Source organism: Oxyura jamaicensis, chromosome 2 (assembly GCF_011077185.1).
Source record: "Oxyura jamaicensis isolate SHBP4307 breed ruddy duck chromosome 2, BPBGC_Ojam_1.0, whole genome shotgun sequence".
NCBI classification, from domain to species: Eukaryota; Metazoa; Chordata; class Aves; order Anseriformes; family Anatidae; genus Oxyura; species Oxyura jamaicensis.
Window position 1 is genome coordinate 131,393,306 of NC_048894.1, and position 27,590 is coordinate 131,420,895.

The window sequence follows — 27,590 nt, forward strand, 5'->3', positions numbered from 1 at the left end:
CCAATGTCTCCCACTAAACCATGTCCCAGAGTACCACGTCCAACCTTTCTTTGAACGCCCCCAGGGACAGAGACTCCAGCACTTCCCTGGGCAACCTGTTCCAATGCCTGACTGCTCTTTCTGAGAAGAAACATCACCTAATTTCCAACTTAAACCTCCTCTGGCACAACTTGAGGCCATTCCCTCTAGTCCTGTCACTAGTTATCCGCAAGAAGAAGCCGACCCCCAGCTCCCCACACCTTCCTCTCAGGTAGTTGTAGAGAGCAATAAGGTCTCTCCCCGGAGCCTTCTCTTCCCCAGACCAAACAACCCCAGCTCCCTCAGCCCCTCCTCGTAGGACTTGTGTCCCTTCAGGCAGTCCCTTCAGGGTTCCACGCTGCGAGCTTTTGCTCCTCGCAGTTCACCGTTTAGCCCTCGGCGTGAGGCTCAGAAGCCTCTCGCGGTGCCCCGTCGGGACAGCTTGTGCCTCCCTCAGCCGTGCCGGGGCCCCCGTGCTCCAGGTGCAGCTGCGGGGGGAGCCCCCCGTCCCCCTCGAGGAGCACGTCCCAGGCTCCATCAGCCGGCATCCCCCCGGCCGCGGGGGAGCCCCTTCCCGGGGCGCTCCACCTCAGGGGGCAGCACCGCCCGCCCCAACCCGCGGCTCCTCCTCCCCGCACGGCTCTGCTCGGCTCCGCTCGTCTCCCCGCCGCGCCGCCCGACTTGGTTCAGCCCGGGGCAGGCGCTCGGCAAAAGCCCTGTCCCCCTCCGGGAGCCTCTGTTCGGACCCTCCTTTCTCCTTCCCTCCCTCCGTCCCTCCCAGCGCCGCTGCGCACTGCCGGGCTCCGAACGGGCCCTGACGGCCGGGCAGCGGCGGCTGCTCCGCCACGGTTCCCGCAGCCCGTGCCCGGGGCGCGCACACGAGGCTGGCTCGGCCGTTGGGGGCGCGCCGCGGCGGCGGGAGGGGGGTTGCTGTGGGCGAGCCGCCGCTGCCGCGGTGAGATGGCATCATCCTGCGCGGCGGCCGAGGGGTGAGGAGGAGGAGGAGGAAGGCGAAGGAGGTGGGGGGAGGAGGAGAAGGAGGCGGCAGCTGCGAGGCTGCGAGCCACGGTAAGGAAACAAAACAGGCTGCGCCGCTTTGCGAGCTGGCCCGGCGGCCTGCCGAGCGAAACGGCCGCGGTTTGGGTTGTTTTATCCTTATTTTATTTTATTTCACGCCCCCCCCCTCTCTTCCCATCCGCGGGGGTGGGCGCCGGGCGGCTGCGGGCCGCCCCTGTCACCACGCGATGGGCGTGGGGGCTAAAATGGCGAAGGGAGCCGGGGCCAGGTCGCTGCCGCCTCGGCCTCCGCGCCCCGGCCCCTCGCCCTCCGCAGGCCGACGCGTTTGCCGGCTGGCTCCGGAGGGGGCTCCGAGGGCCCCTCGGCCCCCACCTGGCCGGGGGGGGGGGAACGGGGAGCGCCGCCGGTGCCGGGGAGGAACTCGTCTTATCGCGGCCCAGGGCTGGGACCCGACCTGTGGGGAGCCGCCCGGCGGCTTATCTGCGGTCTGGGGGCCGAGGGGCAGGGGGGTTCGTGCGGCTCCGCTGGCCTTGGGGGCGGCCGGGGAGGAGAGGGGTGACGAGAGGTTTGCCCTGCACCGTGGGCTGCTGTTACCCTCGTCGGTGTGCTCCCCAAAAGGGGGGTGCGGCGGGGAGGGGGGGACCTGGCTGCCTCTGTTTGAAGTGTCTGCAGGGCTGTCTGGGTCCTCCTAAAGCCTGTGTTACCGAGCACACCGTCTGGGTGCAGCACCTCGAAAGGTCTGTTTGTGTCGCCCGTCCCTGTTTATGTGGTGGCAAAATGTTACAACTTGGTGTCAGTGTTTATTTACTTGGATATTTTTTTTTCTGTAAAGCCTTATGTTTGGAACATCGGTTTTCCTCCAAGTTAAACTATGATGATCTAGCTCTGCTTCCAGGTCTATAAATGTTTAAACTGTGCATCGGAGAGACAAGGACTGCAGGCTGCCTAGTTTTAATGGGAGCTCTTCAGTGTTTGGGTGAAATTTCAGTATTTGGATGAAACAAAAGGAGATTTTCATATTTCAACTGTATTTTCACATGGAACCTGTGTCATATATAACACTTTGCATAAAAAGCCCTGGTTGTGCGAGTTCACCACCTAGCAAGTGACAGTAATAAAACTGTCACTTGATGGAGGTGGCCGAGTTATTTATAAACGTACGCATGAAAGACGCTATTGCCTTCATAGTAATAAGTGTCTCCCCTTAAAACTCATATTCTGCTTTAATCCCTTTATTGTTAGAGGAACGAAATGATTAGTGATTGGCTGTAATAATTCTTCATTAACCTGGGCTTTTTTCTGTGTGTGTGTTGCCTTATTTGAGTAAGCTGGTGGATTTCAACTCAACTATTATTTCTCATGAATATTAATACTAGTAAAGATTTAAACAAATAGAAAATATCTGAGTATTTTTCCTCCTTTTGAGAAACATTGTACAGTTGTAAAAGCACAGTTTGTCTGGAAACTTGATAAAGGTGCTTTCAACTGTGACAACTAGAGATACTTTTAGCTGATGGTGGTTGTGAAGCTGTGGGTTTAGAATCCTTTTATCGCTTCCTTGGTGTGTATTTTCATCTTTAAAGTGAAGACATGATTCTGTAAATGCTTCTAGCTTGGGTAACTTATCATTATCGGTAGTTTTTTTCCAATGATACTGTAAAATAATTCTCCTAAATGCGTAATTATACCTGAAAACATGAAAGCAATGTTACGTACCCAAGACAGATTTAATCTGTCAGTATGGAGCAGCTCGTTACCAAAAGGGTATAAATTATTTTTGTTGGAAAAATAACTTATGTTTGTTGCTAAACATCAGTGAACAAAACATTGTGAGTTCGCATATGTTCTTGTTTAATGGTTGACAATAAAGTTAAAATAGTCACCTGTCTACAAGTGCTTCTTAAATCAGGGGAATGCCCGCAGGGTTCAGAGCCAATCAGTCTCTTTTCCTGGCTCCATGGAAGGAAGAGGAACATCTGCTAGTTCTGTTGCTATTTCTTTCCATATCAAGTTGGGAACTCTGATAAGTTGGAAATTCCACCCGCTTTCCTGGTTTCTCTCTGAGAAGAATGTGTGTGGAGGTCCTTCTATTTCCCTCTAACTCTTGTGTCCAAACCCAGCATCTGTCACAGGAAGTTGTTTTGCCTTCAGTTTTGCCCTATGCCATTAAAAAAGTAGATTTGAAATCCAAGGCACCATAGTAAAAAATTCATGGCCTAGCCATTTCCAATTAATAAAGGTGGCTTACCATTTGTGCGCTTAGGCCAAACACTGTTAGCTTAAAACTAAGCAACAAAAAAACCCTAGAATGTAATCAGCTAAAATGAAAATAATGAAGTGGTTTGGAGGGGGAATGGATGGAGGAACAGACAAATACAGGCATTTGTGTTGGGGGGGCTTCCTCCAAGCTGTGCTTAAGTGATTGTTGGAAGCTACTTTTAAGGTTTTCTCCTTTTTCTTTATGGAGACTGAAGAGAAGGAGTAAAGTTACTCGCAAGTATGTCATATATTTTAAGCTATGTTACCTGCTTCTGCACAGTGTAGTGTTCACCTCAATTAAAAAGTGACTTTTGAGCTCTTAATCAATTGCGTAAGACTCTAAGTCAGTAGATAAGCTGCTCCAGTATGCCTTCCAGAATAAAAATGTGTAAACTGGGGGCAGGGGTGGTGGTAGTGCTCTCCACTTTCTATGGTAGTGTCAGTCAGCCAAATCCTGTCATTTTTTGCTGTCCTTACGAAATGCGTACGCTTCTTTGGATTCCGAGTTAAGCCATGGCTAGGGCTGTTTTCTCTTCCTTTGGCCTGTGTGCAAGTGCAGAGAGCAGGATTTGCTTACAGCCAAACCTTTTTTTAATGTTTTATTTTCTTTGTTTCAGTAGGCCACTTGCTTTCCCAGTAGGTGTTAGTTCAGACCTAGGATGTTCTCCTGTAGTGACCTAAAATAGTTGCAGGCAGAGACCATTACATGTTTCAGAGATCTCACCTCTACTTTCTCAAAAGAAAATGGTTTAGCTGGAGGGAGAAATTCATTTTCCTCATTGGCGGCAGGAGTTGGTGTGGTCTGGAAGAGGCAATCCAAGGGTTTGTAGTAAAGAACAGATTGTATGAGTGGTGCACCCTCTTTTTTTCCTGCAGAGCAGTGGCATGACATGTTTATTATTGCTTAAAATTTCTAGTAGTACCTTTTTAAGGGAGAGTTTTTTTATTTTTAATTATTTTCTCTATGTGGGAAGTCCTAATTACTGCCTTTTAGGATATGTTTTTACTGTGTTTGAGGACCTAATAGTTTAACCAGAAGCATGCTTGAGTTTAGCTCTGTATTGCTTAACCTAATGCTGCTTTACAGAAGAACACGAGGGACTCAGAAGAGCTATGAGCTGTCAGAATAGTTATAGTATGTCAGAATTGTTTACCTGGGAGTGTGCTATGGTTTTTTCCTACTTAACATTTCAGGGAAACCTTTATCCTTGTATTACGTGTGGTTCTTGGTAGCTACTAGACGTGGAATGTGGTATGGAGTAACTAATGACTGCAGGTTTGCATGACTGTATACTGCAGTGGCTCTCTAGATACAGGGCAAACAAGTTATTTTTCAGTCCTTTACCTCTCAGTCAATTTTGAGGATTTGTCATATAACGTAAGGTTTGATAATTCAATATTGTCATGAAAGCACTTTCAAAGTCTTATTTAACGAGAATATGAATTCAGATTTAATTTACAAGTTTCTTGACTTTGAAGAATAAACTGAATTTTGCTTGGAGGGTTTTATGAGGGCTTTTGACTAAAAGAAGTCTTGAATAAAAATTGGAATGAAGCATGGGTTTAACAAAGTAGATATCTGCTTGAGCTTCTGATTTTATTTTATTTTATTTTTTTTTTTGTATTTATCATCGTTCTTATTGCTGGAATATGTTAGAAATGTTAATGTTCTACTTGAAGTCACTAGGGTCTGAGGGTACTTGATTGTAACCAGTTCAAAACCTGAAGACTTCTTAAAATCCGTCACGAGATGTTAGCTGGGAGTTATTTAATTACTTCTGTAGTAAAATTCAACCTCTGATGTCTGAAGCAAGGAATTTTTTGCTGGCTGAAATAACTTTGGAATAATTCCTCCAAATATAAAGATCTGTTCTTGAAAACACAGTAGCACTTTCTCTCCATTTGTCTTGGATATAAATGGCACATAGTACAATTAAGTGTTTGTAACTGACCTTCTCAAGTGATTCTAAAGCACAGAATTGTTCCATCTGTGTTTTTTCTACTAGAAATTCAGAATTAGCTTGCTGATTGTGGAGGTAGAAGAGAACGATAAATAAATAGAGCAGAAAGTAATTTTTTGTTGTTGTTGTTTTAGGCATTCATGGATCTTCACATTGTAACCTGAAGTGGGCAGGAGAGAGCTCTTGTCTGTGCTTCTGTGAATGCACAGAGGAAAGTCCATAAAGTATATTCCACTATATTTCTAGTTACTGGGGTTTCTGAATTAGATTTTTACTATCAATGTTTGAACGGAGCAGCAGATTAGCAAAAGAATCCTTTTTAAAACAAAACAAAAAACACCACCACAAATAAAACCTTTCCTCTGTTTCTTATGTTCTTGGACCTTGAGAGAATTTTGGATTGTATATGCATTTAAATGTAGCCAGTGATATTTCAGTATAAATCAAATCAAAGGAGCTATGGTTTTAGAATAGGGAAAACTAAACAGGAAAGATTATGTTCCTAATCTGTGAAATTGCACAATATGCTTAGGCATTAGAACTGAAAAAAGAACATGTACAGTTTTGAAACACAGTGCTCTGCTCATTCTTGAGAAACTCAGTAAGATGTAATATAGTTTTTGTAAGCATAAACTAAAACTGCTGAGCAGATGAGGGTACATACGTTTTAAAATCTGACCTTGTTTTTACTAACTGGTAAATTAAATTAACTCTTGCGTTTTCTAGTATGCATGCTGACATTAAAGTCCCTGTGCATAAACATAACAGTCAAAAAACCAAAATTAAACATAACAGGAAAGCTGAAATGAAGATGAAGAGCAGCAGGGTTGCCACACTTCCCTTTTCTTTTCCCCTCAGGATAGAAGTGTGGAAGCATTTTTTTTTTTTTCCCTTGAATTTCAGTTCCTTTTATACCTTCTTTCTTGCCACTTTTTTTTTCCTCCCTCTTCCCCAATTGCAGCTACTTTCATGCACTGTTATCTTTTCAAAAAATGAGTGCTATCCTACTTTGGTATCTGGAAAGACTTTTTTTTTAAGGGTGTTTTGACTTTTGGATGTTAGTTACAAGAATGGGAAAAAAAAGTCAATTAGCATTGAAAATCTGGTGGAAGACTGATGTAATCTGTGTGTCATTTACAAATAAAAATAATAATAAAAAAATCCCTATCTGCCTGTCTTGTGAGAAGTTTTTGACAAGGCTGTCTTGTCATGGAATGGTGAATAAAACTGGTTTGTTAAGGGAATGGTTTTGGGGTAGAAAACTAGTTGGAATCTTAGCTTGTAATATGGCAAAAAGACTGCTACTAATGGAGTAATTTGTACTTTTTTCTCAAAAGTGATTTAAATCAAAAAAATTGTCAAAATCTGTAGGTTGTGAAATATTTTTTGAGTAGTGGAAGTGGGAACTTCAGAGGAACAAAACAGTCTAGCTTAATACGTGATGATGTATACTTTTTTTTTGCTAACGTACAAGGCCTAATGCACACTGGAAGAAGTAGCTAGAGCTATTAATCAAGATGGAGTGTAAATTGAGTATTTAGTAATAAAAGCCCGACATAGATTACTGCATGAAAACATCTGATTGGAAATGGACTAAAATGTAAATGTTGGAATGTATTAGGGAAATAATATAGATTAGCTTGTATACTAGTTTTTATATTTAATTTATAAGCTGTTTCAGAAACTGCTAAATGTTACTATTGTATGGCAACTGGTCCCTGTATTGTATGGGGACCTTTAGTTCTTTCACAAACATACTGTTGGTTGTTTTTCTTCCATTTTTGATAGGGAAAATAACCAATTCAAGTAAAAAACTATTAGCATAGTACTGCGTCTGTGCAAACCACCTGGAAAGTACAGCTTAATTTTTAGCTCAAAAAGAAATGAAGGAAGAGGATGCTTTCAGCAGAGGCTGGCAGACCTTTGAATGAGGTTGAGTCTGAGTAAATTCTAGCTTGTGCTTTTAACCTTCTGCCATGTAACTAAACAAGGAGATACTGGAGCACGCTTGCAAAACCCAAGTAGGGTAGTCTGTCGGGAAGTAATTGTTACAAGGCTCAGTTGGGATTGGCTGATGTATGATTCAACTAAGGAACAGATTGTCATATGGACAAGGAGAAGATCTGTTGATAAAATGGTGCTTTAATAAAGGTGCTTTAAAAAAATGCTAAAAAATGTGCTTTAATAAAAAAGATTTTAGACTTTACAGTTCAGGACATAAACTCATCATGTTTCTAGATATGTCCTATGAATGTAGTATTCTAGACTGCCCACTACAGGCTTTTTTTGTTGGTTGGTTGGTTTGTGTTTTGTTTTCTCAACTACTTGGGACAGCCAGCTTTCAGGGTAGGTTGATGTACTTCTCTATGTTCGGTAAATCTATTATGTTGGTTGCTTCAAAGTTTGAAAGACCATAAAGTAAAATCAGAGGAAATAAATCTTAATTTGCAAAGAGATAGTGTTTGGGCTTGTTTTCCTACATCCTTGAAAAGTTTGTTTCAAACATCCTCTTCTCCCACCCCGAGAGCTGAAGTAAGAACACATTTCTAGATGTTGATTGACAGTACCTCTCGCCCCCAGCTTCAATAGTTGATGTCTCAAAGGTTGTTGAAGATGTTTAGTTTATTCTCTGTTCTATTCTTACAACATCATCATGCCACCATTTAAACCCATGCTACATTCCAGTCTCAAATGAATGTTTTGTGCATTTTTTGATCTTTTCCACTCTTTTTCCTGTCTTAAATAGTGTGTCATCCAGACAAGGATGACTGACTTCTGTGGATGAAGACTTACAGAATGACTAAGGATTCTTAATACTCTTCAGACTTGAAGAATATTATTGAATATTATTATCCTTATTGAAGGATATTATAATAAAGACAGGCAAGAACAATAGTGATTTATCAGAAAACACACTAATCAATTTTTACCAAAAGGCAAGAGAAGCAAGGCCATATCAAATGAAACTAGTAAGCAGTGTTTTCAAAACAGAGAAAAAGGAAGTGGTTCTTCACAAAGCTTGTAGCTTAGGTGTGGAACTTTTTTACTGCAGGATAATGTAGATGTGAAGTTCATGTGGTATTATGGAATACCTCAAGCACATTTTAGTGTGCTGTGTGGCAGCTCAAGGCCATATATTGCAGTCTTTGAATCCAAACACCATGTATTTACAATGAGAATTTTATGCCTGTGTAATTTTTTGACTAGCTTGTTACGCTCGATGGCTGTTGTGAGGAACCTTTCTGAGAGGTTGACTCTGGAATCAGGGCTGTTCTTTGGAGGTAACATCTCAAAGTTCACATTTTTTGGGGGGGAATTGCCAGACCAACCAAAGAAATGTGGGTTTGTGGAAAGTGGGAATAGTTAATGTGCAAATTTCATTACATATGCCCCATAGCTCCTCAAAAATTGAGTTGTTACCATGTACATTTATGGATTGAAAGGATTTGCAGCAAAAAAGTTCTGTTGGCCATGATTAGATTGTGTGGGTAGGGGTTGCTGGTGATGCTTTTCCCTTTATTGTCACTCCTCTGCCTCTAATATCTGTCCTCAAAAGTTGCTCTAAAATAAACAGGAATGGGGGAACGATTTGGAAATTGACTCCCTGCAGTGGGGAGTTGGGTGGCCTTTGCTGTGCAGTGTTGTCACTTGGTTTCAGAGTTTTCAGGGCAGTGTTCTCCAGAATTAGCTGGTAATGCTTTCAGGTTTATAAAATAGCCTTTTGCTTTGTATCAGAAAGGATACAGACCCTTGTGAGCATATTTCTGCATTCCTCATGATCACCGTCTGTTAAATGGAGAAATGTAAACAATATTTCCAACACTGTTTTACTACAAAATTTAAGTTGTTTTCTTATGGTTCACTGATTCCTTTGTAGCTTTGAAATAAACTTGATTTCAAGTGTATTTATGTGGTTCAGTACTGATGCTTGGGAATAAAAGCTTCTCCTGGTAGGGCTTATGTATTACTAATTTTAATCTTCTCAACTTGTAATATTTGTGTGGTGACAAGCATTCATAAAGTAGTTACATTTTGTAACTGGGTTACCTCAGAATCATACTGGAAAATAATCAGCAAGAACAGGCTACGCTTTGTTTTAACGAGGCTTTATCACCTGTGCACCTTACTAAGGATCAGGTTGAATCCTCTAGCAATATACAAACTGGAGGGCCCTTCTGAAAAACAGGAACAGAGCTTGGGTGAGTGATCTCACTAATAGGTAAAACTGGCGGACTCAGTGCTGGGAATTAGGACAGACATGTTTTAATGTTTAACACTGTTGAGATTGACAGCTGGAAAGAGGCTTGCATAGCACGTTATAAAAAGCAAACGCAGGGAGGAAAGTGGGAACATTCAGTGAAATCTCCTTCACTGAGCTGTTTTTTGAGGTAGCTGTTGAGATGGATCACATCAAAGCTCTTACTGCCAAAAAACGTTCAAAGACCATTTCTGCTGTTTCAGCCCTTAACACGAAGCAGGTTTCTCTTTAAGTATTGACTTACTGTCTTTTACTGACTTACCAAAACAACAGAGAGACTGGGAAAGACCTATTTTGTGAGACAGTATTAATGCGTTTCCTGTAATTAGTATTGCTTTATCATGGGTTCTTCGAAACTCCCCAGAACCAAGGGGGGAAGGATGATGAAGGCACAGCAAAGCTCTTTGTCATTGTCTTCAGTGCTCCTTTATGTTCCTTTGGAATTTTTTGGTTAGTTCTGCTGTGCCTGCAGTAGGGACATGCTTACACTAGTAATGGTTCTTGTGACTAATACAGCTGTGGTGATACAAGAGGATTTTATAAGCTATCTGGGCACTTGTGGTATGTGCTCAGGCTGCCTGCCTGCTCCGCAGCCCAAAGACTTCTCCATTTCCTGTACTGCTGTAATATGTTACATACAGTGTTAAACCTGGTATCAAAGAGCCTCTGTGTGACTGTGGTCACGTTTTCTGTTCACCATGTCGATAGACTAAAAACCCTGATATTTTAGGGATATGTTTTACTATATTACTTTCATGGCTCTCAACGCAGGTCTGATACACAAAAAATAATAGGAACCATTAGGGTTTTCCATAGTAGAAGGCAACCCAGAGAGACTGAAGACTAACAATGACTAGTGCATTACATATGTGGTATTTTGACAGATGTGCAAGCTATTCAGTTGAATATTAAAATGAGGGGGAAAATGCTCATCCCAGGTTTCTTGATATATGGATTATGACTATTGTTCTATTAAAGATACCTGGAAGTTGTTTACTCGGGTTGTTACTTTGTGGGGGGGGGGCCTATCTAATACACAGAGGAGGCATTTTAATATTTTTGTTGTGCAATTTTCTGGTAGGACCTAGAAAAATCATCATGATTATGATTCATAAGCAAGGTGTGCCCTAAATATTTTGTCACCTAAGTTGTTCTGTGATCAGGCAAATTTGCCTCAAGTTTCTTTCTTTTTTTTCTTTTTTCTTTTTTTTTTTTTTTACATCCTCACAATTCTTTCCTCTTCTTCTGGACCTTTCTTACTCACAGTAAAAATAAAAATAAAAAAAATCCACCATACACAGCACCAGCCTAGACTGATTTATAGCTCTGTCTGTCTTTGGGCCAGGCAGCATGGATAGCTTGAGTTCCTGCTGTAGTCCTTTGCTCAGCAAGTGCAGGAAATTGTCTTTTTTCTCTCTAGCTGTTGATTTTCATGAAGCTCCTGGGATCCAAGTGTATCAGAGGACATTACTTTTCAGTTAAGTTAAACTGAATCTGGTGGTGAACAGATTCATTTAGAGGGATGGAGATGAAAGGAAGAGTGGGAAGAGGCGGTTGGACAATATGAATCATACATGCAATGTTTGCTTGGGAAACCAGGCTAAAAAAGGTCTTTGCCAGGGAGCTGCTAGTCTAAGTATAAGGCAAAACAGAGCCACAGACTTGTGCCGTGGATTCATAGCCTGTGATTTGTTTAGACCTCTTGCATAACACTCTCAAAAATAAAACCTCTGTAATTGTACTGTATTTTTTCTTAGCCCCTACTATGTGGCTGGCGATATGTTACAGTTAATGCATGGTTCGCTATTCCAGCATCTGAAATGACGGTCAGTTGAAGTGCTTGAGAAATGACAGAAAATGAAGTATCTTTATATGTGGCTTGCTCTCCATGCCTGTTGGCACTATGAACAGACAAAGGTTTGTTTGCTCACAGGGGGATGGGGAGGAACTGTGTGTAGGTTGACCTGAGAAGGATAAATTAACGTACAGAAAAGCTTGCATCAAACCCGATGTCTGAAGAAGAGTAGCAGTTTGCTTTCCAGTTCAGATCTGTCTAGGTCTGCTATAACACTGGTAACTTGGAACTTACTAACAAAATATTTGCAGTTTATTGTGAATGTTGGGGCATCTCAGGAGAAGCTGCTAGTTGCCAAGAACTACTGCCTTGTCTTGCTGACTCTGAGGAGGAAACTGCTGAAGCCGAAATTGTACTACTGTCAAAGCAGGTTCTGAGGAAGCCAATGGTATATGCCTGCCCACCAGGACACTCCATGGACTTGATGTAAACGAAACATTTGGGATTATATAGTGAATATGCAGGCATAGGGTGAATGTTAGGTATCAGGAGCACTTTACTGTCTCCAGAAGTTTTCAGTGTTCAATATTAACATGCAATATATCCTACAATTACAACTGTCTTGAAACTGTACTTGCAATTGTTCCTTTGTGTCTTCCAGATCCATTTGTTTTTATAGTTAATATTTACAAGTCTGATGGAGTACCTCTGTATTTATTACATTTACTTCTTAGGTAGTAAAGACTTGTTTGTTTGTTTTTATTTTTCTCTCTCACACACATACACTAAACTCAGGAATACACAAGAAATCAGTGAAACGATTAATAAGTAGAAGTAAGTAGTAAAGGCATCTACAGGAGTCTTATCTTTGGAAGTATCTGTAACTATTGTGTCTAACAGTTGAAAGCTGCTAGTTTTTCATTTTAATAAATGGTATCACAGCATCCTTTTTAAGGTGTAGGCCTGCGTGTCAGTCCATCAATACTTGGTTGACTGAAGTTTAGAACCAGTAGTAGGTGCCACAAAAAATAATTTGTTGCTCAGCAAGTGATGGTCACCATATTATAAGCCACTCCCTATGATTTAGATGATTCAAAGACAAAAATATCCATAGGACTGAAAGTTGAAGGTGGAAACAACAAAAAATAATGGTCTTAAAAATAGTAAGTGATTGAACTTAAGCAGTTAAAAAAGAAATTTGATTGGGAATTTACAGTTTGTATTAGGGCAAGAGGAGAATATCAAAATACAAGGAACTTGGCATATTCTGTGAACAAAAATACAACATTTCAGTGTCATATAAACAGATCTATTGAGTTAAATTGAAAGAATGTACACTCTTCAAAGTAAAGCAGACAGATTAGAAAACAAAGGTTAGAGCTGTTTGTGTAATTTGGACCTTGCCTTCCTTCTGTATGCTTAGTAGGAGTTAATTAAAGTTAATAAAGTTAATTAGTTGTACCTGAAAAGGAGAATTATAAACCAATGTATGCTTCTATTAAATTCAGGCATCCTATTGAAAGGAATCAAAACTAACCATCCAGTATTTTGACTAAATATATAAGGTATTCCTGGATATAGCTTCTTGCTGTAAGCTTCTGTTCATAGGACAGGATTGTTTGCCCCTCAAATTTACAGATAAATTATTGGTTAATAAAAGTTAATACTGGCTTACATACTCCTTCTTGTCCATGCCCCTAGTCCATCACACCTAAAACACAGTACCTGCTTGGCTTTGCAGTACACTCTTAGTTACTTTATATTTGGTTAGAAAGGAGAGTGGAATTGCTAGCCTTTAAATTATTCTGTAATAGTAGATCTTAACATGGTCAAGAACTTCTTGAATGGAAGAGGACAGATCCGATCTTTAGGAGGTAAAGAACAACAAATGAATTTTGTTACAAACATCAAGCAGAAGCTTTAATGGTTCTCAGATGGCCCTATTAGTGTTTATAGGAGATATCCCTTGATGGTAAGTGTAGTCTTTCCGTTGGTTCCTACAGTCGCAAACATGCTTGTGGAGCTCAGGGAAATAAAACTTTGACTTTAAAGTTTTGTATTTGCCTAGGTGCAAGTATTGTTGTAATTTTAGTTGTTGATTACCAAAGCTATCTATTTAGGGAGTGTCAGTTCTTAGAATTCCTTTGTTAGTGTTGGCTGTAGGCAAGACAGGAGTTGTACAAATACTCATTTGCTGGCTGCTCTGCTCAGTTTAATAAAGGTCAACACATTTTCGGGTACACAGATTCTTCTCCAGATCTGAAACAAACATGTCAAACTTGAAGTTTGGTTGTTAAAGAACAGTAGTTCCGAATTTAGTTAGGTATGCACTGTAGAGATATCTGAGAGGGGAAAATGGCATCCCTGGAGTAGGAGTTATGGTGTTTATGGGGAAAAGTGGTGTATATGGTGGGGGAAAAATGACAGGTGTTTTTTAGGTTGTGAAACATGAAGAGGCTATTAAGGGGAAGTAGAATCTATAACGTGCCATAAAACTAACTGTCGAATGTGTGATTCCAGATATCCAGAGGAGCAGGCCCCACATGGGCAGAACTTTGTCATGAGGTTGTTTCAGAAAGTGTCTTGTGGGCTGCCTTGGGCATGAGGACTGGGAGACCAGAGGTAATGATTAGTCTGCAAGATATTCTGCTATGCAATCATTGATTAGTTAGTCAAAGTGCAAGAATTCAGTGCATTAGAGTGTCATGTTTAGGATCTAGTGAATGACCTTTAAGATTAGAGTGTCATGTTTAGGATCTAGTGAATGACCTTTAAGATTTTTTTTTTTCCTTTAAGATTTTTGCTGTATTTGTAGATACACTTTAACGTTTCTACATTTATTGCTCAGGGATGCACTTGATATGTTGGGTACAGGGAGAACCATGGGAATTTTTAAGAGGGAGGGGTCTGGGAATACTAGTTTCAAAGTAGGATCTTTCTTAATGTTTTAAGGAGAAAATCCTGCTTTGGTCTCTTTGTCTGTAACCAGTTTCTGAGAGAAAAATTTTCCAATGTCAAAAGGAGGTATCTATTTTTTTTGTTTTTAACTGATACAGAATTACTGCTTCTCTGAAAAGAATGCAGCTACACTGGCATTTTTTTTATCAGTTAATTTGAAAATCTTTCAATTAGCTATAACAAAATTAGAAAAATATTGTGGTTTTGGTAGAGACATTTTGCATTCTACGCTTACCTTAAAGGAGGCTATAGCGATGTGGGGATTGGTCTCTTTTCCCAAGCACCAAATGATAAGACGAGGAAATGTTGTGCCACTAAAGGTTTAGGTTAGATGTTAGGAAAAAATTTTTCACTGAAAGGATTGTGAGGCATTGGAACAGGCTGTCCAGGGAAGTGGTTGACTCACCATACCTTTTTTTTGCTTACAGGGGAAAAAACTTAAGTAACTGTGCTTCCTTGTTTAAAAAAATGATTTGAAAAAATATTTTTTTTGTCTGTATTTCCATTCGAATTTGGAGGATGTGCTCTCGTACAGGAAAAATAATACTTATGACACTGTGGCGATTTTACCTAACCATCTGTATTCTTAGTTATACTTAAAGTAAATTGAATGAAAGGTGCTAGTAACATTTAGGCTTTTTGCGTATCTACTTCCTTTGACCTTGCATAGTGTATTTATACAGCTAGATTTCAAGTTTTCTTATTTTGATTTGGGGGGATTCAGGAAAGCTTTTGATTTGACAGCACTTATTCCTGGTATAGTCTGTATTCGTGCTTATTTTTCATTCCCTTATCCATCCAGTTTTGTATTGTTTCTGGAACAGAAGCATCAGATTAGCAAGAGCATAAATCAGTGTTTATTAAAGCATGATCACTAAGCAAAATACATTGTGATTGAATAGAACTTGTTTTAAATGGCAATTACATTTATTTTCTATTCAATCTTCTCTCTTGTACTGGCTGAAACTACAGTCAGCTGAGTGACTTCTTAAGTTCTCTGCCACAGTTTTGTATAAATATCTGATCTAAATGTCTGAAATTAAAATTGGAAAAGTTGCCATAGTCCAAACTGGCATATGAAGAAAACTTCAGCTTTATGGATGGTTTCTGAGTTCCTGGCTATGCCAGCATGTTTTTTTTTCTTTTTTTTTAAGTGGACTGATGTCATAAGTGGACTGCATGTGTGTGCATCTGCTCATGCGACTGGGTTCGTGACCCACTTTATTACATTTTTGTCAGTGAGGCCAGACAGCTTATCCAGAATGTGTTTCAGAGAAACATCCCAATATCCCTGAAGTTTTCATTAATGGCACATTGGAGTGTTTATTAGAAAAATGTAAAAAATTGTAATGTCATCTTCCTCACTCAGAGCTTCTTTGATAAATATTTCCTTGGTACTTTCCTGATTTGTTAATTTATAAATATGTATTTGCTGCTTCAATGATACTTTTTCTCTCAGTTTTAGAAGAAATACCATCGTTTGTTTTAGTATAGCACAATAGAAAGTGACAGCCAGGTGCAACAATTACCAAATGGGCAGTGTCATTAAAAACGTAACTGCTAAAGTTCCTGAGTCCATTATCTACTAAAGACTAAAAATAGATTAATGCAATATCCACTAGAGTAGTTGTCTTTTTTTTTTTTTTTTTGTGATGCTTTAATAGCATTTTGGGATTTAGAGAAAGTGTTTCCCAGAATTGCAAATCTAAAATACTGTTATTAATTAGACTGTCTTCCATGAAACTGTGTTCATGTTCACATGAAGCAGGAAGCGAGCCTTCAATTAAAAAAATCCTTCAATTAAAAAAATTAAAGGATATATAATATATCATGGTTTAGGTAGAGTCTTACTTTGTCTCAGTTGATCTGTAATTACACAAATTTGTATATAAAACTAATACCAATTTTAATGTATCTGCTACAGGGGTTTATATATTGTATTCTTTGAGCTAACGTAGTGGTTATGCATGATGAGGATGGTTCAGAAAGAAGTTTTGTGATGACTGTGTACTTTATGTGGCTCTCAAGACTCTGTTAATTCATTTTTAGGGCCCAGGAATTTTGAGGGAGGCTCTGTGTGTGTCAGTGAAGCAGCTCAGAAAGTAAAGCTTCATATCTCTTAGAGCAATGAAACTTAGCCCACACATTTGAATAAAGAGATGTAGCAAGCTTAAATTCAGGGATGTGTTATGGCTGTAGCCCTTGTTAGAATTAATCCAATGATGTTCAGCAGGATTATAAGTGCATGGATAGTGACCCTTTACATTGCTGTATTTAATCCTCTTTTTAAGATTATGCAGACATAACATCAAAGATTTTAAGCCTTAATCAATATGTTTTGTAGCCAAACTGGGCATTTATTTTGAGTAGGAAAAAAAAATAGGGGTGGGATTTGGGGGCTGCATACCACATAGCGATAAATGGTGCCTATAGGACATAGGGTTCCTTGAGCACTAATAGCTAGGGTTTTCGTTACTGGAAATACGTATATTTATATATTACTTTTTTTTTTTTTAAAAAAAAAGCATCTTTCTGTGCTTCCTCAGCAGCTGTTTTTCTTTCTCATGTAGACTTTCTTGCAAATAAGATCAAGAAAGTACTGCTGTTTTGCTTTTGACGTCTCTGGTTGTGAAAACTCAGTCCTCCAGATGAGTATCATCACTTTAATGACTTGCTGTAACTGCCGTTCCCTCCCCTCGTTCATCAAGATCGGACAACTTGTTTAGTTTAAGTTTTGGTTATTCTCTGCCATGCAGATGCAGGGTTTTCTGGCTTACACAGATGGGAGCCTCCTATTCCTTGAAACTTGTATTTTTTTTCAGTATTTCTTTGAATAACTTCTAGTTGCATGACTCTCTTTTTTAAATCAGCTTATGATTTTTTTTATTTTAATGAAGTAAAACAGTGATGGTGTAATCCCATCCTACAGCAAATCTGTCAGACCCTCTGCTATGTGACTTCTTAACTGTCCCTGCTTATTTTCACACAGCCTGTGTTTATGCTCACTCTCTGTCTGGTGCAGCACTGCCTGCACTCTCAGAAGCCTGAGTTTTTTTGCAAGCAGTATTTTAATTCAGTAGTCATTATATTTGCTTCCTATGTGTTCCCAATATATTTCTAGATTATTAACAGTTTTACTTTCAGCCTTAGTTCTTGTTAGACTATTCTTTCGTTGTCTTTATGCTCCCAGTAACGCTCTTCATGTCCTGTCCTTTTCTAGTATATGGCAATTTACTACCAGAACCTTACATAATGTCATTAATACTATTTTTGTCACTCCTGGAAACACTTAGATGATAAATTGCTTTTTATCTATTTATTATTTTTATTTCTGTGGCTGCATCACAGTAGTAATTCCTCTGTTAGAGGAAATTACCTGAGGGGATAAGCTTTAGTTTGTACTTTTCTTCTTTGACTGTGCAGCAGCATTTGTCCTCTATCCAGAACAGCCTTCAGAGGGTAATAGGTGTTTCTATTTCAGATCTCTAGATAAGATCCTTCGTCTTGTACAACATAACTTGGCTGGGTTTTCTTCCTGAAGGCTTTGTTTACCTGGAAGAAAGACCTGTCCGACTGTGAGTGTTACTCAATGTGAATCAGGCAATTAAGTTTCTTTTTTGTTTCTTTGTTGTTCTGGACCTTGAATGAAAATGACAAACATGATGTGAGCAAGCTCTCTCTTCTTCCAGGAGAACCAATCCGGATCAGGGCTGATTTGACAATAACCTGTTAGCCCTGTTCAAAAATGTAGTAGCTGATTTGGATGGTTACTGATTGAAGTAACTGATAACTGTCTGAAGCATTAAGTCATTTTTTGATGAATTCCTAAAAAATAAGTTACTAGAAAAACAATAAATTTTCTTAATTTGACTTAGAAAACTTAATGATTTTTCCCCCTATTAATTCTGTATCAGTTCTTAATTTCTGCTTAAGCAAGGATGGGGGAGGTCTGCAGCTTTGGAATCTTTAAACCACGAAGTGACCAGAATTACTTAATTCAACTAGTTTGCTCAAAAGCCATTTTGAATATAAAATATAAGATGTACTTCATGTATTGTTGATACAAAAAATGGTGTACATTTTTTTAAAAAAGCTTTCTTTGGCAGCTGCATATATTTTATTTTTCTAAATAGTATTTAGAAATAGTAGAACACTGGGGCACTAATGATAGGGATGTAGTTGTGTACTTGTCGCAGAAACATGCAGTCCCGCAGCCAAAGCCAAGCCTAACTGTTTCATCTCCTTGATACGTTGGTAGCTTCCTGGCATTGTAATATCTTTTTCCTGGCCATTGTCGCCATGTTTTTCCCCGATGGTTAAAGATAAAAAGCTAAGTATAGTGAATTTTCACTTCAGTATTATCAGGACATTGGTAAACGTGTATGCCAAATTCAGTTCATAGCTTAGGAGCAGGCAGGGCCAGAAATTCAGGTTAGGGCCGGCTGTATGTCTTGCAGATAAATCAGCACCTGAAACCTGAAGCCTGAGTAGGTTAGGCAATGAGCTGTCTGCCCTGTCTTCCTGGGGACTTTGACACAGTTTGTGTTATTTATTTATTTATTTATCTTGATTTGTGCACACTAAGAGTACAGTTAAAAAGAAACAAAACCAAGGTAAAACAACACAAAGCCAAACCTCAAGCATTTTAGACCTGTGCAGGTTGAATCGTAGAACCACAGAATGGTTTGGGTTGGAAGGGACCTTCAAGATCGTCCAGTTCCAACCCCCTGCCATGGTCAGGGACACCTCCCACCAGACCAGATTGCTCAAATCCCTATCCAACCTGGCCTTGAGCACCTCCAGGGGTGGGGCAGGGGAAGAACAAAAACACTATTAAAGTGATTGTAATTCATCAGTTACAAAAATATGCCTGAACTAATTTTTTCATGTATGATTAGAACTAGAGTGCAGATCGTGGTTTCTTGTGAAGAGTTTACTTTAGTTGCTGCAGAATTGATTGCGTCTGTTGCTTGGTTAGTGCCTTCCTTATCAGTGGTCTTTAAAGGGAGGCTTCCAAGATAATCCATTGAGGTGTGGGAAGAAAATCCTAGGATCTGAATTTTATCTGAAGTAATAGGAATACAATGCCAGGGAGATAGCAGAAATCACAGGTCCCATTGACTAGGGTGAAAGGCTGGAGCATAGAAGGTGTACCTTTTGGTAGAAGAGGATCAGGTCAGAGAATACTTAACCAAGCTGGACATTGATAAATCCACGGGCCTTGAGGGGATCCACCCATAAGTGCTGAGGGAGCAAGCAGATGTGATTGTGAGACGTCTCTGTATAATTTTTGATCAGTTGTGGCAAGTGGGATAATGCCCAAACACTGTTGGAAAGCAAATGTCCTTCCTATGTTCAGGAAGTGCAAGGAGGATGCAGGGAACTACAGGCCGGTCAGCCTCACCTTGATCTCTGGGAAGGTGATGGAACAGCTAATGCTGGAAACTATTTCCAGGCACAGGAAGGAGAAGAAAATCAGCAGCAGTAGTCATCATGGATTCACCACATGATAGTCATATTCGACCAGTCTGATAACTTCTTGTGATGAAACAGCTGGCCTTGTACAGGTCAGGGGAGAGCAGTGGATAATGTCTTTCCAGACTTCATTAAGGCCTTTGACACTGTCCCCCATAAGATCCTCACAGGGAAGCTGCTGAAGTATGCTGAATGAGCAGTCAGTGAGGTCTGCCAGGTCTAGTCCTGTTTCATGTCATTAAAGGCCTGAACGATAGGGAAGAATGCACACTCAGTAAATCCACGGATGACAGGCACCCAATAGTCATGTTGCTATCCAGAGGGGGACATCGACAGGCTGGAGAAATGGGCTGATGGAAACCTCATACAGTACAACAAGGAAAAGTCCTGCACTGGGGGAGGAGCAACCCCAGCCACCAGTACATGCTGGGGGCTACCCAGCTGGAAAGCAGCTTGACGGAAAAGGACCTGGGGGTCCTGGTGGAAGCCAAATTGAACATGACGCAGCAATGTGCACTTCCTGCTAAGAAAGCTAATGCTATTAAGGGCTGCATCAGGCTAAGTGTTGCCAGCAGGTCAAGAGAAGTGACCCTTCTATTCAGTGTTGGTGAGGCCGTACCTGGAGTACTGGGTCCAGTTCTGGGCCCCCAGCATGCAAGAGACATGGACATGCTTAGAGTCCAGTGAAGGACCATGAAGAGCAACTCCTTCAGGAGTGATGTAGGATGCCCAGAAGGACTGGAGTCTCCGTCCTTGGAGACTCTCAAAAGGCAACTAGACATGGTCCTGGGCAAGTGGTTGTGGTTGTCCCTACTTGAGCAGGAGTTGGACCAGATGCTGTCCAGAGGTCCTGTTGTGGTTTAACTGAAATCAGGACAGGTCCCTTCTAACCTCACCCATTCTGTGATTCTGAGGGGAGGTGGAATTAAACTTTACTAACACTTACCATGGTCTTGCATCACCTATGGTGTCAAGAGGGAACAAGGCGGTATTGTGCAGCATGGGGTGTGTGTGGGGTAGGTGTTCCATAGTGGCACCTTTCATGTATTGAAGGAAATATTAATACAAGCATGAGTGAGCAAGAGCATGGCAGAGTTGATGTTTCTCCTACCCCAGGCGTGAACTCTTTGTCAGCCATATTATAAGGTAAAAATAGTGACAACTTAATCAAATCTCAGAAGAAGTGGGCCAAAAAAAATCAAAATTATCAAGAAGACTAGTTGAAATACAGATACGTGTTCATCATCTTTAATGATTAACCTCATCTATATTATATCTTGAGATATTAACTAATCATATGTGAAGCACCATCGTGACTAGCAAGGCATTTATAAATGAAGCATCTGAAACATGAAGTCAAGCCTCTCAATTTTTTTCTGCATTGTTTAAAGTCATGTGGTTCGCAGTCCAGTACTGTGCAAGATTTCACTACATTTAATGATAAATCTTCAGAGAAACGCCTCCTGAGGTTCCTTACATAATAGCAAAAGGAAAAAAAAAAGCCACATATACAGGGGAAACACTTGTTCTTCCTCATGTGGTAAAAATGTCTGACGTAATACGTGGAAAACGATATGGCAACTAAAATGCATTTATTTGTTAGCAATTACTGTTAGAAAACACATAGAATATAGTATTGAAGATGTGAAGAAAGAAGTACTACAACAAATTATACTATGTGAGGTTTGCTATACAGCTGGATGTAAATATAGATGTTTCTAAAATCCCTCAGTTTATGGTATTTGCTAGATTCTGTTTTGATAAGGAAATACACAATGAAGTAAGCCACTAAGGAAAGATGTACCAGAGAAGAGAAGTTCCTACCAGTAAATGACTTATAAAAACATTTTTTTATGGAAAACTGTAACCACTGATGGAGTTCCTGGTTCGACTGCAGTTTTTAAAAACAAAACAAAATAATAATAATAAAAAAAAACGGGGTTGGGGAATTACCAGGTAAGGTTAGAGATAGCACCAGATGTGAGATTGACTCACTGCATCATTACAGGCTATTACAGAAAGGAAGTTGGAGCCAGAAGTGCACAACATGCTGCAGGATGTTATTGATGTGGTTAATGATATGGAAGCAAGACCTTTAAGTAGCAGTATCTTTACAATACTTTGCTGATTATCTCATGGCAACGTGCTCAGAAGAGTTGTCAAACAACGATGAATTATGTATTTTTCTTTCACAAAACAACAAGTGTTATGTATTTGCTGACCTTCTGTTATGACAAGTGGCTGTCAGTAGTACACTACCCAGCAGATATTTTACAAACAACACCACCAACAAAAAGACAATGGGTCCCTTCCACCCAATAAAAGAGATGCTTTGATGTTGAGAAAGTAACTGCTTTTTGAAAAAAATCTGTGCCATGGAGCATTTTGAAAGTGATTGTTTGGAAATGTTTCCATCATTATGTACTTTTGTTGCCAGAAAAGATGTAAACATGGCCCCTGTATCACATCTGTGCCACCTCTCATATCCGTACATTTAAACTTGGAAACAATTTCCTAACCTGATGAATAGGTGAACCCCTTTTGTTAAAAATACAAAAATGCAACACCTTTCATTGATTTGCAAGAACAACTGATTGTCATTGGGGAAGATGGAAATTTACTAGCCACATCTGACAAAAATGTGTGTATAATTAGTGGGTGGGAGTGAAAAATGACTTACCATGATTCCATAAGCACAGCCAATAATACACTTCCATTTGGATCTCTGTGTCTCTGTGAATTACCTTTTCCAGCTATGACAGGTATTAAATCCAAGCATTGAAATAAACCGAATGTATAGCCTACTTTATTTCTAGCTTTGTTTCAGGTGTAGTAATTTGAGGGGAAGGGATTGATGCCGAGTGCATGTGCTTCAAGTGTTGGGATGCGATGCCCCAGTATGTTAGTTGCTGGTGGAGTGGTCCCTGCAAAGTACTTTCTGCCTCGATTGAGAAGGAAAGAGAGTGGTTTGTGGACAGCAGCGGTTGAGAAAACTGGCTGCAAGTCCTAGAACAGAATTTAAATGTTCTTTGTCTAAATCACTTGTGGTGCTGCTACGGCAGCTTGGTTTTCAAGCATGTAAGCATTTCAGACATGTTCACTAGAAGTTGTGGGTGCTTAGCTCATCTGAAATCAGACCATGGGCATACTTTCTAGAGCTAGATAGTAACATTGATGTCACAGCTGATTTTTTTTTTTTTTGTCTTAAGCAAGAAACTGTGTAAATGTATTCTAAACTGTGTAAACATATGCGTTACTGTGCTTCGGCATGCTCAAAGGTATAAGGTGTGACAGATCTGAAGAGCAAATTTTTTTTACTGGTGTTATGAAATACTGAATTGTCATACAGAAGTAACATCTGGAAACTTGCTGATTAGTTTAATACTTTATTTTATAGTTGTAACTTACATGCAGAGAAGAGTACTTTTTAATAAATGTCTCTGTGCTTTTTCTTTTAGGCTAAAGCCTAAGCCTCTGACATGGCCACAGCCTCACCAAGATCTGATACAAGTAACAACCATAATGGCAGGTTACAGATGCAAGTAACAGGCAAGTAGTGATATTTGTCATGGTTTTTACAGTGAAACATACATATTCTGAAAAAATAAATACATTTGAAAATAGTGTGAAAAATAGATCAGTGTAGTCTATTTTAATTAACTTGAAGGTTATGATTAAGAGTATGACTATAACATGCGTAGATGAATTGCAGCTAGGTAGAAATGGTGGAAGGAGTTTGGTGACAGAGTGATATGATCTTTTCAAATGAGAAAAAAATAAGTTGCAATACAACAATAGGGACAAATATAAGGAATTGTGCTTGAGAACAAGTAGCTAATGGCACAAAATCTGTAGAGGGGAACATAACATTACTGGAATCTTAGAAAAAAGGGGGGCGGTTGTAATGAATTGCAGTGAAAAAGGGTGCAATGTTGCATCCTGTGACCGTTTACTTTTTTCCTCTTGTTGTGCTTGTTCTCATAGTTTGCGATAGATTTTAGTCATCCCAGCATCTACTGGAAGGGAACCAGTAGTCTGCAAACAACTCTGGAAATTTCTGATTGTATTGGGGATATTTTTTTTTTCTTTTTTTCTCAATTGATGCTTGACAGGCCACATAGGTGAATGTATTTTGCTATCCATAGATAAGAACTGGTCAGGAATGTGATAATTGGCATCAGTCTTAGCCGTTCTTTCCATGGGATGGCAAAGTAGAAAAACTTACCCATTGTAGTCTGAAGATAAGCAGGATGAATCTAGGCTAATAAGTTTGACTACAGCTGTTATTGCTGTCATAATTACATAAATGTAAAAATGTTATCAGCAAGTAGTTAGATATTACGCATAAATATATACACACATACATTTGTGTGTGTGTGTGTGTATATATATATATGTATGCATATGTATATATGTTATTTTACCTTTGATACATAACCTGAACTTTTCAAGGGTTCCTGAGAAATCTGGAAACCCTGAAGTAAGAAAGAATGCATGACCAAGAATATATTGAGTCTATCTTGAATAAAACTTGAAAAACATCAGGGGGATACCATGTATTAAAAAATACCATATCTGAAGAAAGATGCAGCATGCTGGGTGGTAGAAAGAGGACCAGGTTACATGAGGAAAAAAATACATTGTTGTCCCCAGAATGGATATTTAATGAAATGAGAGGAACCTTATGTGGGAAAATCGATTAATCTTGTAAGTATCAGGTAACTTTATAACGCGACAAATTGTTATCAAGTATAAGTAACAGCATAGATGGGGCCACCTGGATCTAGTGTATAAATAACTGTAACAAACTGAGTTACATAAATGACCTGTAACTTCAGAACTGGGTATGCAGAAATGATCATTCTGATACCCTGTACTGTACTGCACTGCTAATTATATAAGTAGTTCTGTATTTTCCTGGCACTGGAGCTTCTCTGACTTCGAGATCTGGTTCAAGGATTGAAGTGGACAAAAATCTGTACAATTTTTAAGATCAGTTTTCTCAAAGTTTGGTTCTCTAACCAGCCTTTATTGCAAGATCAGAGGAATGCTAGTGGCAGTACAGAAAAAGAGGTGGGAGGCAGAGGAGTGTCGACTGCGGTTTTTCTTCAGATTAGTTTTGCTGTTGCAGAATCTAGATTTATATTTCAAGAACTGTGGTTGAAAAGCACTTACATAAAGGAAACAAGTAGCTTATACTCATTTTGTAGGCAAGGAAATTCATATGGAGTGGTTTTGGTTTAGATAGTTATAAGCTTGTTGCCAACAAATTGTACCATCGTTATTTTTTCAAATGGTCTTGGTGAGTTATCTTGTTTTGTCAGTTCTTTTTGAAGTCTTTTTGCTAATATTTTTTATTTATTCTTATTTTTTTTAAGAAGTCCTTACCAAAAAATGGTACTATTCTCTTTTCTTGTCAGGGGACTGAAAACTTAATGACGTAAAACATAATCAAAGAAAAGGGGCAAATCTAAAAGGAAGCTTGTATATTATGACAGAATAGCTTTATTTTAAGAACTGTTGCAGTAGCTTTAAAAAAGCAAAATATGGAGGAAAAAACAAACTTGAAATAAGTAGGGGTTTTTGAAGCTGAAAAAGGTATCAATTTCAGATGAAAAAATATGACCCATGCATGGAATCATGTTTCTAATCTTTTATCGGTGTAAATGATGCAGCTCCCTTTTATGACACGACACATGAATTAGACTGGAATTTTCAAATGTAAAGGAGTTAAGTGTACACCTTTTAATTGAAATTAAGTAAAAATTTGTGGTCAGTGCTTTTAGGGTCTTGAACAGTTGCATCCCACTGACTTTTAATTAACTAATGTATACTTTCCAGAATATTGTAATCCAGAAATATATTACAAACCATTTTTGTCTTCCTTTCAGACAGTTTAGTTAACTCCCACTTATTTATGGAATAACAAGTACCAGGCAGAAAAGTAACAGGGAAGGACTAGTTCCAAGTGGGTGAAAGTATTCAGCTTTGCTTTAGGTTGAAAATGAAGGGAAGGAGAATCACATTGAAGTATAGGAGGAATAAGAAAAAGCATATGCAGGTATGTACAGCTGGGAGTCCACTGATGTCTTCTGAAGAATATGCCTGAAGTAGAATTTAAAATACTGGCATCTAGGCTGCTGTTGGTTTTTATAGAAACATTATCAGCTGGGTGAGGAAGTGAGAGAGAAGATTTATATTCAGGAGCACTGAGGACCTCACTAGTTATTTGGAGATAAAAAATAGCTTCTTTGGTCATTTGGTGTTTCTAATTGTTGAAGATTTAGCTGAAGCCTTAAGTTTATCTGCAAAGCTCTTTAAATAGGGAGAAATTTGAGAGTTACTTTCTTAATTTTAGCAAACTGTTGTGTTAAAACAGAGGTTAACTGGACAGGTGGAATAGGCAAAGAGACAAAGTGCTGCATACTGGCTTTGCAGTGAAACATATATAGCAGTGAAAAATTTGTAACAGTGAAATTTTGAAATAGGTTTAAATTGCATATACCTTCATAAGTACATAAAATTTAAAATACTAAATATTCTATTGAAAAACAACAGCAACAGAACAAAACAAAATGTCTGATAATCTTTCAGATGTATCATACTTAGCTATTTTTCAGTTAGAAAATAGAGGAGTTGGAAGAGGAAGAACCGTGAGAAAATAAACAAAAGAAACCACATTTCAGTTTTCTCTAAAATAATTGTTGTGCTGTCTCTCTTAACTATTCTATCAGTACATGGGTAAAGGAATATGTCAGGCTTTGTGTCAACTACCTAACAAAGTAGTTTTTGAAATTAAAAGCTATCATTCTAGCATTGGCCTCTTTACGTTCAGCAGAAGTAGAAAAGGTGATGAATAACATTGCTCTGCCATGTTCTATGCATTGTGTAGGTGGTACTCTTTCTAGTTTTCAGCAAGTGTGCTGTTTTAGATAAAGCAATACATTTTATTAGTTTCTAGTGCCAAACTGAAAAGGAAAAAGAATTGGTTTGGAACAACTTTCTACACGGAATTAACTGCAGATGGAGAAATCAAGAAAACAGCAAAATCAAGTAGCTCTTCAAATCCAAAGTGGGATGAACAGCTGACAGTGTAAGTAGATTTTTTTGATTATTTAATACTGTTTATTAGCCAGACCCTGCAGGAAAATATTTACTAGGCTTGGCTGGCTACATAATTTTCTCTGGCTGTTGATAACTACATGCAGACGTAAGATGCTGTTTATCTTAAATGAAAAGTCTTTCTCAGTGCTTATGATGTTCCAAGAACATTTTAATTTTGTTTTGTTTTGAGGAGAGTGTTCTTGTATACAGCTACTGCCCACAGTATACCCTTAATATTTGTTTGTACTGTGGACCTTTCAAGTTTAAGATTATCTCTAGAAGATCTTACTGTCATTCTCAATGTTAAAATGCAAAAATTGTCAGCTGGATAAATAGTAGTTATAAGGAAAGTCACTTTTTGTTTTAAATTTCCTAATGAAATGGGTACACACACAAATACAGTTTACTGCAAAATGGCCATGTAACTTATCCTTACGTTTGAGCAGTTTAATGTGGTTATGGTTTAATTTGCTTACTGTGCTACAGGTGCAGATATACCTGACTATGACCCTATGAAGAACTGGCAAATCTTGCGCAATGTAGTTGGCTAGAATGCATTATTATGCAAGCAAGATTGTACTACTACAGATTTGGGTGTGGAAACCACACAGCTACTTTCAAGAGGCATTGAACATGGGCTGGTATGCGTGGAAACCACACAGCTAGTTTCAAGAGGCATTGAACATGGGCTGGTATGCCTTACAGCATCTGACCTGCCTTTGTGCAATAATAGCCAGCTTTATTA

At 39.2% G+C, this 27,590-nt stretch overlaps 1 protein-coding gene across 4 annotated transcripts in view; it reads left to right on the top strand.

Moving 5' to 3' along the window:
• Window positions 1-675: 675 nt before the first annotated feature.
• Window positions 676-27,590, top strand: part of WWP1 (WW domain containing E3 ubiquitin protein ligase 1) — a 61,819-nt gene continuing 34,904 nt past the window's right edge. For 2 of the 4 annotated variants that reach the window (XM_035318512.1, XM_035318514.1), the window contains exons 1-3: window positions 676-1,086; window positions 23,200-23,290; window positions 26,696-26,834. In XM_035318512.1, the coding sequence (XP_035174403.1) occupies window positions 23,221-23,290; window positions 26,696-26,834 (209 nt within the window). In that variant the 5' untranslated portion in view covers window positions 676-1,086; window positions 23,200-23,220. Of the gene's footprint in view, window positions 1,087-13,828; window positions 13,931-23,199; window positions 23,291-26,695; window positions 26,835-27,590 lie in introns of those variants that run through there. The other 2 variants (XM_035318513.1, XM_035318515.1) reach the window with 2 other exon arrangements.